Consider the following 19,024-nt stretch of genomic DNA (forward strand, 5'->3'; position numbering starts at 1 on the left):
TTATTCTTTTGTCCAGTAAATTATTACTATTATTTTTATCTAAAAGTTATGACAATTTGAAATTAAAAAAATGAATCTTTCATTCTTCATTTAATCCATTTTACCTTTGTAGGGTAGGAAATATTGCTTGTTTTGTTGATGCAAGTTTTTGTTGTATACTCTACTAAGTCAAGATCCACTTGGGATTGTACTTGGGAGTGTTACTATGGGAACACTGAAAACAAAATTGTATTGAATGTTTCAATATCATTTTTAGATTTTTCCCTTGCTGTCACCATTTATTAAACAACCGCAACTAGTTGACCAAAAGAACTCCTATAGTTAACCAGTGGATGTAACCCTTAGTACACTACCATTCAAAAACTCCTCAGGTTACGACTGTAACCCTAGTTCCCTGAGAAGGGAACGAGACGATGCGTCGATGACGCTTTGGGAACGCCTTTGCATGACTGAGTCTGAAGCACTACTGTCAACTAGTCCAATGGAATGAATGAAGCGTCACGGGCGGGTGACGTCATGACCAGGAAGATATAAAAGCACATCCGGTCCAATGCTCGCGTTAGCTTATAGAGCCGAAGCAAAGTCGATCGCAGGGATGCAGGAAGTATGGCAGAGAGACGCATCGTCTCGTTCCCTTCTCAGGGAACTAGGGTTACAGTCGTAACCTGAGATGTTCCCTTTCGAGGGAACTCGCGATGCGTCGATGACGCTTTGGGAACGATAATACCCAATACGCCATAATTACAAAATGCCAGATGATAAAACTGTCGGCAAATTAAGTAAAAAGCACCTGGGATCCTGGGGCAGCTTCCAGACCAGGCTATAAAACCTCAAATGTTAGCGGCGAGGACCAACCCGCCGCATCACAAACCTCCTGAAGGGAAACTCCTGATAAGAGGGCTTTAGAGGCCGCCATACTTCGGGTAGAGTGAGCTCTGACCACCAAAGGACATGGCTGGCCAGAGGACTCATATGCAAGAGAAATAGCACCGACTATCCACTTACTGATTGTCTGTTTAGAAGCAGGAAGACCTTTCTTAGGTGAACCAAAACAGACAAAAAACTGATCAAATCTCCTCCACAGGGCAGTCCTGTGGACATAAGTGTCCAGTGCTCGCATTGGACACAAGAGATTCAGTTTTTCCTGGTCCGAAGTTGTAAACAGAGGAGGACAGAATGCCTGCAGTACAATAGGCCTTGGAATATTGGTTGGCACCTTAGGGACGTAACCCTGAGTTCGAACTGCAGGCCTCAACCTCAAGGTGCCACGAAGGAAACGAATAATCAGGGGGTCTCGACCCAAAGATGTAATACCCACAGGGGCGTGGAAAGCCGCAATGGCCGCCACGTAAACCTTTAAGGTAGAATGACATAAACCTGACGTGAAACGAGACTGGATAAACTCAAGTACTGTGTTGACTGAACAGTTAACTGGATCTCGCTGCTGTTGGTGACACCAAGACGTGAAAACTTTCCACTTAAGTATATATAATTTCCTCGTGGCTGGAGCTCTGGAGCTAAGAATAGTCTCAACGACCTCAGTCGAGAGACCACTCTCTAAAAGTTGGGCCCCCTCAGAGGCCAAACCCATAGGTTCCAAATCTCCGGTCGGGGGTGAAATATTGTGCCCCCAATATAGAGGGCCGTCTAGGAGATGAATTAGGTCCGCAAACCAAAAACGACTCGGCCAGCGTGAAGCTACTAATAATAGACTTACTCCGTCCTGGCGGACTCTCTCCAGAACTCATGGGAGCAGAGCAACAGGGGGAAATACGTACAGACGTAGCCTCGGCCACGTCTGTACCATAGCGTCCAACCCCAAGGGGGCTGGTTCCGTGAGGGAGAACCAAAGTGGACAGTGCGTCGTATGCTGAGACGCAAACAGATCCACTTCTGCTTGGCCGTAAAATTCCCAAATGAGCTCCACCGCCTCGGGGTGGAGTCTCCATTCCCCTGCCCTCAGCCCCTGCCTCGACAGGGTGTCTGCTCCTATATTCTGGTACCCTGGGATAAACACTGCCCTCAGGGAGAGAATCTTCCCTAGGGACCACAAGAGGATCTGGTGCGCCAGTTTGCAGAGTGGACGCGAACGCAGACCCCCCCGTCGATTTAAATAAGAGACCACCGAAGTGTTGTCTGTACGGACGAGCACATGATGGCCCCTCAGGTCTGGGAGAAAATGTCTCAACGCATTGAAGACGGCCATCATCTCCAGGCAATTTATGTGCCAAGAGAGATGATGGTTCCCCCACAGACCCTGAGCTGAGAGGCCTTCCATTACCGCTCCCCAGCCGGTGAGAGAAGCGTCTGTCGAGATAGCAACTCGATGGCAAAGAGCTCCCAACACCGAACCCTGGGACAGGAACCAATGTTTCCTCCATATAATCAAGGCACGGATGCACCGCCGCGTGATCTTGATCATACGAAGTGGGTTTCCCCTCGGGGAGAACCCTCTGGTCCTGAGCCACCACTGCAAAGGTCTCATGTACAGCAGGCCAAAGGGGATCACATTGGACGCCACTGCCATGAGGCCTAACAGTCTCTCGAACTGTTTTGCAGTGCGTGACTGGCCTAGCTTCCTAGCTGTGGCTGTGATGATAGCAGCTACACGAACGGGCGATAGTGTGGCCCGCATCGTGACTGAATCCCATACCACACCAAGGAAAGTGGTTCTCTGTAGTGGAGAAAGCACACTCTTCTTGGCATTTAGTCTCAACCCCAATTTCTTCATATGAGCGAGAACGACATCTCGATGCCGAACCGCTGACTGTTCTGAATCCGCAAGAATCAGCCAGTCGTCGATGTAGTTCAGAATGCGTATGCCCTGCAGCCTGAGCGGAGCCAGAGCTGCATCTATGCACTTCGTGAACGTGCGGGGTGACAGAGCTAGCCCGAATGGAAGCACCCGATATTGGTATTCTTTGCCCCTGAAAGAAAACCTCAGGAACTTCCTGGCTTGAGGGAGGATGGAGATATGGAAGTAAGCGTCCTTCAGATCTATCGTGACAAACCAGTCCTCGGATCTGATTTGAGTCACTATCTGTTTGAGTGTGAGCATCTTGAATTTCAATTTCATGACCGCACGATTCAGCAAACGAAGATCTAAAATTGGACGCAACCCCCCATCCTTTTTTGGAACAATGAAGTATCGGCTGTAAAACCCCGATTCTCTGTCGGGGGAGTACACCTGTTCTATAGCTCCCTTTGCTAAGAGAGAATGAACTTCTCGCTCCATTACCATAGCCTGCTCGGGATGTACTACCGTGAGTAACACCCCGTTGTAACAAGGTGGAGGAGAACCGAATTGGATTCTGTAACCTTTCTCTATTATCTGCAGGACCCAAGTAGATATATTCGACAGATTCTTCCACTCTGTTAGAAAATCTACTAAGGGTACCAGTCTCTCGAGACTGGCCTCTGGTGTTAAAGGAACAGCCACTTTGGCGACCTGAAGCATATTGGCAGGAAACAACCGAACTGACTGTTTTTGAACCCCCCTCAGAGGGCTCACGTCCGACGCAATGTCGAGTCGACACTGCGCCGAACTTTCACTGGATACCACTGCGCCCTGAAGCACCAAGGGTGGCGGGGTTGGCAGACCAGTCCCATGAGGACCCCGAAGTGGTCTGAGGTGTACACCGCTCCACCCCGGTTGGGGCTGTCCTCGATGGCCTGACGTACATAGCGTCAGGACCTTTTCTGAGCCGAAGCCTTCCTAGCCATAAGTACGGTCCTCAGATCCGGCTTAGACTTAGCCGACTTCGGCTGAGAATGTTGGCTCGGTCCCCAAGATTTATTCGGGGGAGCAAGAGACGCAACACTTATTTTTTGTTGCACACGGTGCGAGGAGCTTGGCTGGGGGTGCTCACGCCCAGCATCCCCAGGGGGATGGACTCGGCGAGGAAGGAATTTTTTAAAAGCCTCAGATTGTTTTTTATTTTCTTGAAATCTTTCAACAACCGAATTCACCGAGTCACCAAAAAGACCAGAGGGAGAAATAGGGGCATCTAAAAGAAAAGCCCGATCTTTATCTTTCATATCTGTCAGATTTAACCAAAGATGTCTCTCAGTAGCTACGAGGGCTGCCATAGACCGCCCAATAGCATGGGCGGTCTCCTTCGTAGCTCTGAGAGAAAGATCTGTAGCCCGACGAAGTTCTTGAATTTCGTCGGGACTAACTCCCTCACTCCTATCTACATCCCCCAGCAGATCTGCCTGATAGGCTTGGAGCACTGCCATCGTGTGCAGACAGGCTCCAGCTTGACCTGCTGCCGTATAAGCCTTACCCACTAAATTAGATGTGGTCTTTAGTGGTTTATTCGGCAACACGGGATCCTTCAGGGACGATGCTGACCCAGGAGACAGATAGCTCGCGAGCGTCTGTTCCGCTGGGGGCATCGACCCATAACCAAAATCTTTCAGCCCCTTTATATTTGAATACGTTTGAACATGGGGACTAAAAAGACGTGACGAACATGGTTTATTCCATGATCTACATAGCTCACTATGTAGATCAGGAAAGAATGGAAGGGCCCGTGATTGAGATGAAACATTAGAAGTGAGAAAACGCTCGTCTAATTTGCTTTTAGGACGAGAATCTCTCTTTTCTGCTGGCCAGTCAATACTCAACTTATCTACAGCACGAGTTATCACCTCAATAAGCTCCTCATGTGCTGGGGAGAGGGATGGCGAATCCTCTCCCCTTATTGAACTTTCTTTATTTGTGTTTGTCACTTTCACCGATGCTCAGTAACTCTACCTCCTCAGAATTAGAGCACTGAACAACGGGCTCTCTTCCCGGGTGGAACAAGCCGCATTGCGGGCTTCCGACACCGGCAAGAGAGCAATGGATCCTTCGGGTAAAGGAGGAGATAAGGCAGAGCCCGTCCCCAACCCCGCCGAAAGATCCATTTGCGAACTCCAAGTGAGCCTTCTCAGAGCTGCCTCGGCAGCAGCGGGTCCAGAACCCCGAGGATCATGAGCCTGTCCATCATCCTCAAATGTGGACAGTAGGGAGCGGAGCATTCGGAGCGGGAGACGCTCACATTGCTGACAGTCAGCCCCTTCGAAGGCTGACATAGCATGCTCCACTCCCAAACAAACTACACAAAGCTCATGTGTATCTCCACCCGTGATATAACGAGGGCAAGGAGAAGCACAGGCTTTGAATAGTTGTTTCGCCATAATACAATATAATGAGAGACAGACAACAATAAATATAACAGACAGTTTTGACACAGAGCGCTTTGCCTCGGCTCTATAAGCTAACGCGAGCATTGCACCGGATGTGCTTTTATATCTTCCTGGTCATGACGTCAACTGCCCGTGACGCTTCATTCATTCCATTGGACTAGTTGACAGTAGTGCTTCAGACTCAGTCACGCAAATGCGTTCCCAAAGCGTCATCGACGCATAGCGAGTTCCCTCGAAAGGGAACAAAAGATTGGTAAGATTTTATTTTGTTTTGTTTTTGATAAAGTATAAAGGCTGCATTTATTTGTTCAAAAATGCAGTAAAAATAGTATCTGTAAAATAATACAATTTAAAATAACTGTTTTCTATTTTAATGTTATTTAAAATGTAATTTATTTCTGTGATGCACAGCTGAATTTTCAGCATCATTACTCCAGTCTTCAGTGTCACATGATCCTTCAGAAATCATTCTAATATGCTGATTTGGTGCCCAAGAAACATTTCTCATTATTATCGATGTTAAATAATTTCTTTCAGGATTTTTTTGATTAATTGAAAGTTCAAAAGAACAGCTTTTAATTCTAATAGAAATTGTTTATAACATTACAAATGTATTCACTGTCACTTTTGACCAATTTAATGTGTCCTTGCTGAATAAAAGTATTAATTTCTTTTTTTTAAATCTTACTGACCCCAAACTTTTGAATGGTTGAGTATGTGTTTTTATGTGTTTGTTGATACAGTCTGATGGTTCATTGTATTGTAAGCCATGAAGTTCTGGGCAGTGAAGGATGCAAAGGAACCTCACAGGTCACCGTACAGCCATCGGTGATGTTTCCTCTAATAGTTTTGTGAAGGTGTTGGGATACATAGTTCAGAGTTCTGGGTATTGTAGTTTAGCGAGATGTGACCGCTCAATGCACTGTACAGACAGAAGGCCAGAGTTTCCTCACAGGTCATACAACCAGAGCCAGTGATGCCTGTGTTTCCCTTGCATGCATAAAGATGACCATATTTTTTCAGATTCACTACAGCATGCCCACTGATCTGGAGTCATTTTATCCAGAGCCTTTGATCTCTGCTCCGTCAGATGAAATCAACACTCGCTTTAGACCATCTCATACACAGTTTCTCCTCAAGCAGACTATGATCTCTGCGTGTGAGAATATTCTCATATGCGTCACAAATAATTTGTATTCAGTTTGGATACAGAGTTAATGGTGCTTTTGCATCCTTAAAAGCTTCAGCCCCATATTCATGCCATTATTAATTGCATAGAAAAGAGCATATGACTACATTAATAGAAAGAACGTCATACAGTTTTTGATCAACATGAAAGTGAGCAAATGTTTTCATTTTGGCTTAACTGTTCTTTTAATAGTTCTGATTCATCTCTTGTGTTGAAACCAGGCTAAATAGTTGGATTTGATAGTCTGTGCTATTGCTTTCATTGAGAATAAGAGCAACAATCCTGCACTGTCAGCTGGGATTTCCACTTACATTAGTCCTGGAATGGCAGGTCTGAACTCATAAGCCTGGGATGATACACGGCTCCCTGCTTCCACAGAACGCACCAGCCTGGCAAATACATTTACATATTGTGCCCAATCACTACATGTAAAATCTTTTTTATGAATATCAATGAGCCTTTAATACGCTGCCTCAGTTTTGTGCAATGAATTTGTCCAACTTATTTATGGGAGATATGTTTTCATATATATTCTATACATAAAATACAGAAATAAGCTTTCATTGGTGCCTGGCTACACAAGATGACCATTGATACAGAACAGTAAGCTAGAACTTATAGCAAAGTTGTGTGTTGTCGTTTGAATGTACAGTAAGTATTACAGCTTCTGAAAGGTTGCAGGGGGCGTGTGATAAAAGTAATCTTACATCTAAAGGGCAAAACAAGGTGAGGTTGGTGGTCAGCCATCAGTAGCTGGGGTCAGTGCCATTCGACAGGTCAGCGGGGGAAAACACACCACACTCAGATGGGAGATAATGATCTTGGTCCCATCCCTCTCTCTCCTCAAGATTTAAAGGTCAGACAGTGTCCCTCAACCCAGCCACGGTGCTCTAGAGATCATGAAATTGGATGTCTGCCAAAAAAATTCTAATCTTCAAGGGCCACTGAGTAAAAGTCCACTACAATGGTGGTACACTATCTTCCAATTTTGTTTCTAATGGTATTAAAGTTGAAGTGTGTATTTTTGTATTTATTTTTTCTTGTCATACTTCCACAGGCTGTGTTGCTGAACACTCTGGCCCAGTGTCAGTTTCAAATGTTGTTGTTTATATAATCGGCGCAACATGTCTGGCTTAACAAATAGGATTCCAGAAGTAAAAAAAATGTAATATATTTTTGCATATAGACTACTGTACAATTTTTGAATGTTTTTGAATAAGTCTCTTAACACCAAGGCTGCATTTGTTTGATCAGAAATACAGTGAAAACAGTAATATTGTGAAATAATCATTTTCTTTAAAAAAAGATTAAAAAATGAATTCATTACTGCAATAGCAAGGCTGAATTTGCAGCAGCCATTTCTCCAGTCTTCAGTGTCACATGATCCTTCAGAAATAATACAGATTTGGTGTTTTAGAAACATTTCTTGTTATTAACAATGTTGAAAAATTTTGCTGCTTAGTATTTTTGTCAAACAAGTCCACTGTAGGCAAGTAGTCCTAACCCATGTGCAGTTTAAACAAATACAAAATAAACAAAGACTTGCCTTGTGCATGAACAGGGAACAAACTCACAAACAGCAGTAACACATAACAAGGCTAGAAAAGATACAATGGGAACATGAGCGATATATATACACAAAGACTAATGACTAGCAAGATACGCCGCTCAAGTTGAACACACCTAATGAGAAAACTTCAAAATAAAAGACATGAAAACATGACTAATACTCAAAACAGGCCTGACACTTTTGTGTGATACATTATTTTTTAGAATAAATAGATACATATTTGATGAATAGAAAGAACAGCACTTTTTTTAAATAAAAATATTTTGTAACACTTTTAAACAATTTAAGGCATTGTTGCTAAATAACAGTATTATTTATATATATATATATATATATATATATATATATATATATATATATATATATATATATATGAATATGATATGTGTGCGTGCGTGTGTGCGTGTGTGTGTGTGTTATATATAGTCCCTTACTTTCTAATCAGAGTTTGCATTGTACCCTTATAAAAGTCACTAAATACTATTTTGTGAAACCATTTTGGAAATGATCTTTAATTTTGCACTTCCTTTTAGTACTGCTTGTTGCCCTGAAATTACACACTTCCCCTTTTCGAAATACTGCTTTTACAGCAAATACTGTCGCAGGGTTATACTGCTCTCATCAAATATTTGAGTACATCTCATGTCCCAGAAGATATATTTGCCATGAGAATGTCAGCAGATGTGTGCTATGGGAGGAGGATTTAAACAGGCGAGTGATTTGAGGCTGGTGTGATGTGAAGCACTCAGGTGTGATTGTGCTCATCATCTATAAGAAGAAATGAGACAATGTGCCTTTGCTGTCTTATCAAGGGGAAAAGTACTGCACAAGTATTTAAGGCTGTCGGATAAACACCACCTGCTGCAAACATACAAACAACAGTAGTGCTGATCTCTCTGTGGTCTCACACAGCTGTGGTCTTGTTGGATTATGGGATTCCATTTTTGCTCTGGTGTTATCATGAGAGATGGGGAATGGAAATAAAGGAACAGATGCAGAGTGAAACAAAATGTGACTGAGTACCCACATTTCATCAGTCAAACACAAAACTCTCATATGTTAGCAAGTGCCTTGCCAAAAGCCAAATGGGATGGTTACTTTGTCCTTTTTTTGTTTTGTTTTGTTTTTGGATCAGGAAGTCTATGCTCGACTGTATAGAGAACTTGTCAGAATTATCATTTCATCAATTTTGTGTTCTGCTCTGTCACACACTAGGCCCATCAAAACAATGTAGGCAGTGGCGTCATGCCCATTCAAAGTGAGGGGGCACGTGCCCCCTCATATTTTTCCTCCCTGATAATTTTTTTGTCACAACTTTAATATTAATAGGGGGCACGTGCCCCCTCACTTTGAATGGGCATGACGCCACTCCATAATTACCAGAGCCTATAACGACTCAAATGTATTCTTCTGGATGTGTAATAAATCGGTCAGCATCAGCCCGCCCCTTTTTCCTAATATGGTGTCTGTGTATATCAAATCTAGAGCGCTACACACGTAGCGCTCTAGAATCTTTGCTGTGTATGTTCGAGCAACTCGCTCGTCTCGCACGTTGAGCTGGCAATGTTTTACAGATGGTCTTGAAGTGGTAAGTGGGCAAAGCAACAAATCGGCATTGAATTAGTTATCGGATGATATTAAAAGGTAGTGGGATTATTTGTGGTTGACCTGGAAATTTTAACTTGATCAAAAAGTTATGGAATTGATATTAGCTGCGAATTCAGAGCATTAACTTAAGTTGTGTCAGTGTAAAGCTATCGATAGCTAGTCTAACCATAAACTAGTTGGCTAATGTTACTGCCTGCCATACAATTTGTACTCTTTACAAGTTCCTTATTTAAAATATAATAATGAGCAGTGTAACTACAGTATTTCAATGATTTTACTAAAGTAATGTTACATATTACATTTGATTTGATTACTTTTTTACATTTCTGTCAAATATTAACCATTTTCAAATAAACGGGGTAGTGTTAACCTTATTCAGCACTGAAATCTGTCAAACTTCTTCTTTCAAAGTCCTTCATCATATTAATATTAAAATAACTTAATTTCAGAGTACCACAAAGTCAGACCTCAGCACCTTTATGTACCTTTAATGTAAGATCGTTCTTAGGTCACATACCAATTTAAAATCATAACATAAAAACTGCAATGGTACTGTTTTTAAAATCATGTGTAGTAGGCCTAAGTGTACAGTAAGTGTGTGTGTAAACATGCTTTAATGAAGTACACTTCAAAAGCTTTTGAATTTGAGCTTACAGTTCTTTCATCAACCTGTCTTTTACATAAACTTACAAAATTGATACTTTAACTTAGTCCTCAGATAGAGGATTGAAATGGTATGTTTAGCAGCCAGAATTTAAAAAAAATTCAGGGGGAGAAACCCCCTGACCCCTCCTAACATGATCCATATCACCGTCAGACAACAATTGCAACGTCTCAGATTGTGCCCCCCCAGAATTTTGGCTTGCATGACGCCCCTGAATGTAGGCCTCTCTTTGCTGTTGCATGCTGGGATATGCCAGTGATCATGCTCACCTCTGCCATTCAGTGTTCCACTAGCAAAGTTTTTAAGTTAACTGTGGACAGCTCTGATCTAAAGAAATGTTGAACTGTATGTGGCCATTTCCTTGCTTCTATTCCTTTTAATTTTTTTGTAATGAATAGTTGTTCAGAAAAGAAAAAGAATCATAGTTCAGAAAACTTGTCTAAACAATTTGTTCACTACTCTCAGCCGTCATTTACACAGCAGGCTTCAGTCTTTTGTGGTCTGTTTTCACACAGGGATTTTTTTATTACTTGAAATCTCAGAACATAGCATATTAGTCACATAGACTCAGTCTGAAACCTCTGGTCTTCATTCATTGGATTTGGAGCGACATGAGGGCGATTAAATTATAAGAGAAATTGTCATTTTTTAATTATTTATGTACTATCCATTAACAAAAACATTATATTTGTATAAAGATGGCAACATTGAGTTTGAGCAACACAAAGATGGCATATTTTCAGCATGAAATACCTAAATTGACCCTATTTTGTTCTTATTGTGCACGATAATTGGCTTATTTAAACTAGTGGTAGTTTAAAGTGGTAGTGCAAGTGAAAGTGGTATTTGCTTAGGCTAACAATGGAAAGACCGAAATCGCACAGATTTTATAAAAAATATCTTCATGTGTGTTCCGAAGATGAACAAAAGTCTTACAGGTTTGGAACGACATGATTGTGAGTAAATGACATTTTCGTTTTTGGGTGAACAAACCCTTTACGCGGCACAACTGTTTTTAACACTGATAATAATAAGAAATGATTGTTGAGCACTAAATCAGCATATTAGAATGATTTCTGAAGGATCATGTGACACCGAAGACTAGAGTAATGATGCTGGAAATTCAGCTTTGCATCACAGGAATAAAATACATTTTAAAATATATTCAAAAAGATAACAGTTATTTTAAAATGTAATAATACTTCACAATATTACTGTTTTTAATGTATTGTATATTGAATAAATGCATAAATACAAATAAGTAGTGAGCATGAGACCATTTCAAAAACACTAGAAATACTTTCTGACACCAACTGTGTATATATAATTTCTGTTTCATGCAGACAATTTTAGTGTACACTTTTAGTGTATTGTCTTGCGTTCGTTTTTTTTCCCTCTTATTAATTTAATGTAATTAATGATCAACTTAAACACTGTGTGTGCAAAGATGTGTCTAAAGGCCTGTTTTCTTGGACAGTTTAACCTTACACTCCATATTACCGCTCTAAGGCAGAAATTAGTGGCTATTTTCTTTTTCCTTCTTTCATCAAATGTATTTGAGTCTATTTCAGCATCAGGCACTCTCTGAGGTGTTGCCCTATACCTGAGGGCATTAACCTCAATATCCAAAAGACTGTAGGAGTTTGTATTAAAGTTTAAAGAAAGCAATACCAGCAAAATAAGATAGTGCACTCATCTGTAAGGTAGCATGACCTTCCAAACATACTGAATACACAGTAATTTTCCATATACACACTACACACAATGTAGAAAGTAGGAAAGGTTACTTCAACAACTCATTCAGTAGTATAGAATATTCACTTATTGAGTCTTCATAATTGTCATAATTAAATCATGTTTGCTCTTTTAATTATGCAGGAGCACCAGGTATTTGCATAACAGAGCATTACCGCGATAGACACACAGTTGCATTCTCAACTCATGAATGCTTTGATAGGTCCATGAATGATTCAGAGAGGCAAAGCTGAAATGCGCACCCCAGGCATTTGTCTTGATTAGTTTTCTGTTGTGTTGGAGACCTAATTAGAGTCCAACACTGGCCTTCACCTGTTACACTATCGCGGTTGACTCGTACCACTGCTTTATCTCCCACTGGCAGCTTGAAATGTGACTCTGCTGTCGAGAACATAGCATTTCGGACAGAGTACACGTTTGAGTTTAGGTTTGTGATTTCTCACAGCAGTGAGCCTGTAGCCTGTTCCACTAACCTGAACCATTTTGATGGATGGTTGAGACAAATTATGTAATATAATGTACAAACTGGGCTTTTGTATTGGCTTTTTCTATAAAGATTTATGCTTTTTCTTCGAAAATCCAAAATACGACTTCAAATAGTGAATAAACTATTGACAGCAACACCAGTGGATAGAGGGAGGCAGTGTCTCTTTTGACCATTGCATTCAGGTCACTGTGATTGGCTGACCCTGTCAGCGCAATAATGATCGGTGCAAAATATTGGTTACACTTTAATTCTATAGTCTACTATAGACATTCTACTATCTATAAGTAACTTTGCAACTATGTAAACAAACGCTTATTAATTTGCAACTACGTGTCAACTAACTCTCATTATAGTATTAGTAGACTGTAGGGTAGGGTTATGGTTAGTAGAATGAGTTGACATCTATAAGTTACTGTAGTTAATAGAATGTCTAAAATGTTTTTTAGCAGCTTTTGGGCCAGATTTACTAACAGCTTGCGTCAGCGCAAACCCTTTTTTTGTGTCAATAAACTACTGTCAGGATTTAACTTAAGACACGCAGTGAAAATTGAAAAATTAACACTGAAAAGGCATGGGCACAGTTATTTTTGTGGCTGACCTTATTGCATAATATGCATAGAGGAGTTTCGCTTGTCAATTTACTGGTATTTGCGCCATTACTTACCACTCAAAAACACTTAAACCAGACGCTAATTTGAGCTGTTCTTGGTAGATAGTGTTGGTCATTATATGTAGATCACTTATATGTAGATTTATTTATTTATAATATTCAAAACACTGTAAATAGGTTCATAATCTGTAAATCTGAAAATGTCTATTCTGACTAAACCCAACTGTGATAGTTTTATTCTCATATATTTATATTTTTTATTCTTATAATTTGTAGTATTATGTTTCATGTTGTATTTGTATTTGTATATGTCCACTGGAAGCCTCAGTACCAAAACAAATTCCTTGTGTGTGCAAGCACACTTGGCAATAAAGCTCTTTCTGATTCTGATTCTGATTATGGAAAGGATCCGGCTGCATTTGTGTTCTATAATTTGCACGTCGTCAGTAGATCATGCACAGAACTTTCCAGTCCTAGCGTTCTTACGCTAATTTGCCCTGTTTAGTAAATCTGGCCCTTAATCTTTTATTTAAATTGTTATTTATTTTTAATTATTTTAAAGGTTTTGAGAATGTTAAGATTAGTAGTTTAGCATAAACATACAAAATGTTATGGTATTTGGTTGCATGTTGAGTCTAAAATGTAAGATAAATAATGTTCCAAACATCAAAAAAATGAATTTAATTCGAACGAAGACCTAGAGTGACGCCACTGAAAGAACCTCTTATTCCCGAGGTTCTTTATTCTCCCTGCTCAGTGATATTGTGTCAGTACACTGTGTTATAGGAAAAGACAGGGCTTATTTCTTCCAAACCACTCCCTTCTGCCTTCATTCTGCAGCGGAGCTCCGTGTTTCCCCAGTCTTTTTTACATTCCTCATCAATTGCTGATGCAGTGGCAATATTTTTCACAAAAGTCTTTTAGATTGCGCCAATACATTAACTTATAGAAAAAGAACTTGACTAAGGACTTTTTTGAAGATTAACTCTAGCTCCATCACTATTCTTGAAAGCGTTACTCTGCTCCCCTGTCTTCTTGATGAAGTGAGAGTGGAGAATGAAAATCGCTTGGCGTAGGGATTGTAGCACAGGTGAATTGTGGGAGATTGATTCGCAGTCTGTGAGAGATTGAATCAGATTGCTGAGGAATGGTTAGAGGTCACATCTTCACTACAAACTGCACTAGTGAACAGTCAGAACGTAATAAGGAGGAGAATTTGGTTGTTACTGGAAAAATGTGCTGTTCTTTAATGCTAATTTATTTATCAATAGATCCTCGGTGACGAATATTGCGCAAAGATAAATAATGGCACAACTATCATTTGAGGGTAATGGCCGTCATTTTTATTTTTAGCACAAATGCTGGGGCCATCAGGGATCATTTCTTTCTAATGGAGGGGTTTTATTGTAGTTATTAGCCCATTTATTCTGCTCTAAAATGCTTTTGGAATTAATCTAGAGTTAATTGTGTGATCTTTTTGGTTATGCTTTGCTAAGCTGCTTGATTGCCATAAGACCCATTTTAAAGGTATTTGATCATTGTTAGTAAGGCATTGATCTCAATCTACAAAGCTTAAGTGTTTTTAAAAGGTAATACTATTCACAGCAGTTATGGGTAAATAATCATGCTTAATGCAAAGATAAGCTCCGACTTTCACCCTTATGCACATTGTTTCCTCTGTGGTTACACTGTGGTTGGTGGCTCTGCGTCAGTGTATAAATCCCCGCAGGCCGACCTCAATGTATAATGCCGACACAGTATTGATTACACATGAGCGAGTCAAATCAATAAACTCCTCGGGTTGCAGAGTATAATTACTTGGCCAAATCAAATACAACTCTCCATAGCTTCAAACTACGTTAGAAAAACCAACCAGAATTACAAATGTTGTTGCAATAATCTGTGGGAGGTTTATAGCCGGATGTGTGAGTTCATCTTGTATCTCTGGTGTATCGGATTTTAAAACTTTCAGATGAGTAAAGTGCATCAAACTTCTCTCATGTGAGTTTTCTTTGTGTTCTCTTACAGTGGCAAACATCCTGTGGAGAGAGGAAGGTAAGCATGGTGTTTTAATACAATATTAATGTGAAGTGTTTGTCTGGATTGTGTTAATGCTGCGGTCCACCTTGTTTTCGGGGGATCTGAGCCCTGATAACACTCTAATTTATGTCCTTCTACAGGTCTGGGGATTGGAAACATGTTCTATGTGTTTTATGAGGACGGTATTAAAGTCATCCAGCCAGTTGCCTGTGAGATTCAGAGACACATCAAACCCAGCGAGAAGCTTCTGGGCCTGCAGGTGAGCTGTCGTATAAAATAAATGTTAAGTACTTTTAAATGTACAATAGAAACCCTCGGTTTTCCCTCCTGCTTGCTCTACCCAAAAGCAAAGACTGAAGTTTATGAGTTCTTTTTATTCATTAGCTTTTTTTACATTAATTCCACAACAAGAATGGCTGATGTTTGCTACATGCTACCAGAGTTTTGCTACTTTAGCTCATTGCTACATACAGCATGGACGGCGCTGCATCCATCCACCCTTCCAAGGGTGATGAGCTCTGTACTAATACAATTGTATGTCTAGCTAACTTTTTCATTCACAAATGTAGAATTGTGAAATCATCTCCCAAATTATTTATTTTTTTAATGAGTTTAAACTGTATATAAAATCCTTAAAAACTCTGAAAGGTCATAAAAGCACAAAAAAATATATGATACCCTAAAACACTTCCCAACTGAGGTAAATAGCTGAACAAAGACTGAATTCTCACCTTATGTTATGTTATAATTTCTTACTGTTTATTTACTTTAATTTATTTATTTGAATGTTTCTTTTTCCTTTTAAAAATCATCCTTATTTTTGTTACTAAGAGTACATTTATATTTCTGTTTGTATTATGAGCTGCTCCCTCTGGCTATATTTTCTCTGTATCCTATTCTGAAGAAACGAATTTTATGCAGCCATGTTTGTCTGTAAATCTTGATATTTTCAATAAAAAAAAAATCCATCCACCCTTCCTTCCTTCCTCTTTTTCTTTCTTTCCTTCCTTCCATCAATCCACCCTTCCTTCCTTCCTCTTTTTCTTTCTTTCCTTCCTTCCATCCATCCACAATTCCTTCCTTCCTCTTTTTCTTTCTTTCCTTCCTTCCATCATCCACCCTTCCTTCTTTCCTTCCTCTTTTTCTTTCCTTCCTCCAATCCATCCACCCATCCTTTCTTCCTATATTTTCTTTCTTTCTTTCCTACCTTCCATCCATCATCCACCCATCCTTTCTTTCTCTCTTTCTTTGTTTCTTTCTGTCCTTCCTTCTCTCCATCCAGCCATTCATCCTTCCTTTCTGCATACATCATCTTTCCTTCGATCCATCAATTCTTTCTTTCTTTCTTTCCATTCATCCATCCATCCTTTCTTTCTTCCTTCCTTCATGCCTTCCTTTCTTTCCATCCATCATCTTTCCTTCAAACCATCAATTCTTTCTTTCTTTCCACTCATCCATCCATCCTTTCTTCCTTCCTCCCTTCATGCCTTCCTTTTTCTTTCCTTCCTTCCATCCACCCGCCCGTCTTTCTATCCTTCTTTCTTTGTTTCTTTCTTTCCTTCCTTCTCTCCATCCATTTATACATTCATCCATCTGTCCTTTCTTTCTTTCCTTCTCTTATCCATCCATTCATAGTTCCTTCCTTTTCTTTCTTTCTTTCTTTCTTTCCATCCTTTCTTCCTTTCTTTCTCTCTTTCTTTTTATTCCATCTCTCCATATATCATCCATCCATCCTTCCTTCCTTCTTCTTTCCTTCCTTCCTTCCATCCATCCGTCCATCCACCTATCCTTTCTTTCTCTCTTTTATCTTTCTTTATTTCCTTCAATCTCTCCATCCATCCATCCTTTCTTTCCATCCATCCATTCATTCAACCTTCCTTCCTTCCTTTGATCCATTCTTTCTCTCTCTCTATCTTTCTTTCTTTTTCCTCCTTCATTCCATTTACCCATCCACCCATCTATTATTTCTATATTTATTTCCTTCCATCTCTCCATCCATCCATCCGTCCCTTCTTTCCATCCATTCATCCTTCTATCCATTCTTTCTCTCTTTCTTTTTCTTTCTTTCTTTCTTTCTTTCTTTCTTTCTCTCTTTCTTTTATTCCATCTATCCATCCATCCATCCTTCATTCATTCCTTCTTCTTTCCTTCCTTCCTTCCATCCTTCCATCCATTCACCTATCCTTTCTTTCTCTCTTTTTTCTTTCTTTCTTTCCTTCCATCTCTCCATCCATCCATCCTTTCTTTCCATCCATCCATTCATTCAACCTTCCTTCCTTCCTTTGATCCATTCTTTCTCTCTTTCTTTCTTTTTCTTTCTTTCTTTCCATCCCTCCTTCATTCCATTCACCCATCCACCCATCCTTTATTTCTCTATTTCTTTCCTTCCATCTCTCCATCCATCCATCCATCCTTCCCTTCTTTCCATCCATCCATCCTTCTATCCATTCTTTCTCTCTTTCTTTTTCTTTCTTTCTTTCTTTCTTTCCATCCCTCCTTCATTCCATTCACCCATCCATCCTTACTTCTACCTGTTCCATCCATCCATCATTTATTTTACGTAATTCTTCTTCTGCTGCTTCTTGGTTGCATATCAGTATAAACAGCAATACTAAACTTTCTTTTCATTCAAGACCAGTGCTTTAACCCCGTGAAGTTTGATTCTCAGCACAGACATCAGTTGAGCTCCTCCCTCCATCTCTTACATCCCTACACTGCATATCATTTCTCGGCTCTTTCTGATATGTAGCTGCTAGATTTACACAAGCTATTAAATGATTGCCTTCCTCTTTTCTGCTGTTCCATCGGAGCTGGGTATGCTGATGAGACAGCTGTGTTTGTTTGAAGCTCTGGGCGGTGAGAGCTTGAGTTTCCAGCCTCCAGAGAGGCAACAGGCCTCTATTAGGACATCAATCAAATGCCAGGACCTAGCGGCAAGCCCCAGTGCAAACTCTGTCTGGGGAAGAACATTTAGAGAGCATTACAATATGTTTTTCCTATGTTCTGCTTTTGGGAAATCACTGTCACATGTACTTCCCTCTTTTTAAAATATTCGTTGATCGTTTTGAAGATCTTACAGATCATTGCAGTTAAAATAGTGGCAGTTGACACTATTTTATAATTGGTAAACACTACGTTTTGTTAAAACGTCAATAGCAAATGTGCAACATTGTTGGTTAATTGCACAGAAGAAACATCGGAGCAATGCAAACTAATCTATACATAAGCTATAACAATAACCCCCAACTAAATGTGGTATAAATATGGAGGACAAAACCTGGAACTAGACTAGCAAAGGATGAGTGTAATTGGTAACTAAAACAAACTAAGACAAGAAACCAAGGCAAAAAAGCAACATTCTTTGTGATCTCAAGAGTGAGCTTTGTAATTTACAAGCATTAAAAATAACCTTAAAAGCCAGTGGCTGTTGCACCAACTAAAACTGTATCTGAGTCGTGCAAGAGTGACGCTAGACCTGACGAATCCAGTCACATCCGTCTGAGTCTCCGTCTTGATTGTCGTTGGCAGCCCTTGAGTAGCCCAGTCAACCGCATCACCACAGGAGATGCCCACTTCTGCACAACCTCTGTGGCCATCCATCAAACCAGCTCTCAGCTCTTTAACCACAGCACATTCAGCCTCCGGTCTGACAGACACTCACATTTAGACCGAGCTTGCCTTCATGATGACACTTCTGCCCACTATCAGTCTCTTCCTCTGAGGCAGACGCTACAGAGTCTTATAGCCTACTGTTTTCTTTCACATTTTAATTTTTTCTAAAGAACTAATTAATTTATTAGGCTTCATTGAAAAGTTTAATAGCATTGTTGAATAGGCCAGCAGTGTATATAGTAAAGAGACCTTCAACTCAGAAATTAGCCATTTTTGAGATGCATTCACTCACCATA

At 40.3% G+C, this 19,024-nt stretch overlaps 1 protein-coding gene across 2 annotated transcripts in view; it reads left to right on the forward strand.

The window, feature by feature from the left end:
- Positions 1-19,024, forward strand: part of fstl5 (follistatin-like 5) — a 173,642-nt gene that overhangs the window by 140,982 nt on the left and 13,636 nt on the right. For both annotated transcript variants that reach the window (XM_077247697.1, XM_077247698.1), the window contains exons 11-12: positions 15,105-15,131; positions 15,257-15,375. In XM_077247697.1, the coding sequence (XP_077103812.1) occupies positions 15,105-15,131; positions 15,257-15,375 (146 nt within the window). The remainder of the gene's footprint in view (positions 1-15,104; positions 15,132-15,256; positions 15,376-19,024) is intronic.

Source organism: Siphateles boraxobius, unplaced genomic scaffold (assembly GCF_051911475.1).
Source record: "Siphateles boraxobius isolate OS27281-9 unplaced genomic scaffold, OSU_SipBor_1 3, whole genome shotgun sequence".
Taxonomy (NCBI): Eukaryota; Metazoa; Chordata; class Actinopteri; order Cypriniformes; family Leuciscidae; genus Siphateles; species Siphateles boraxobius.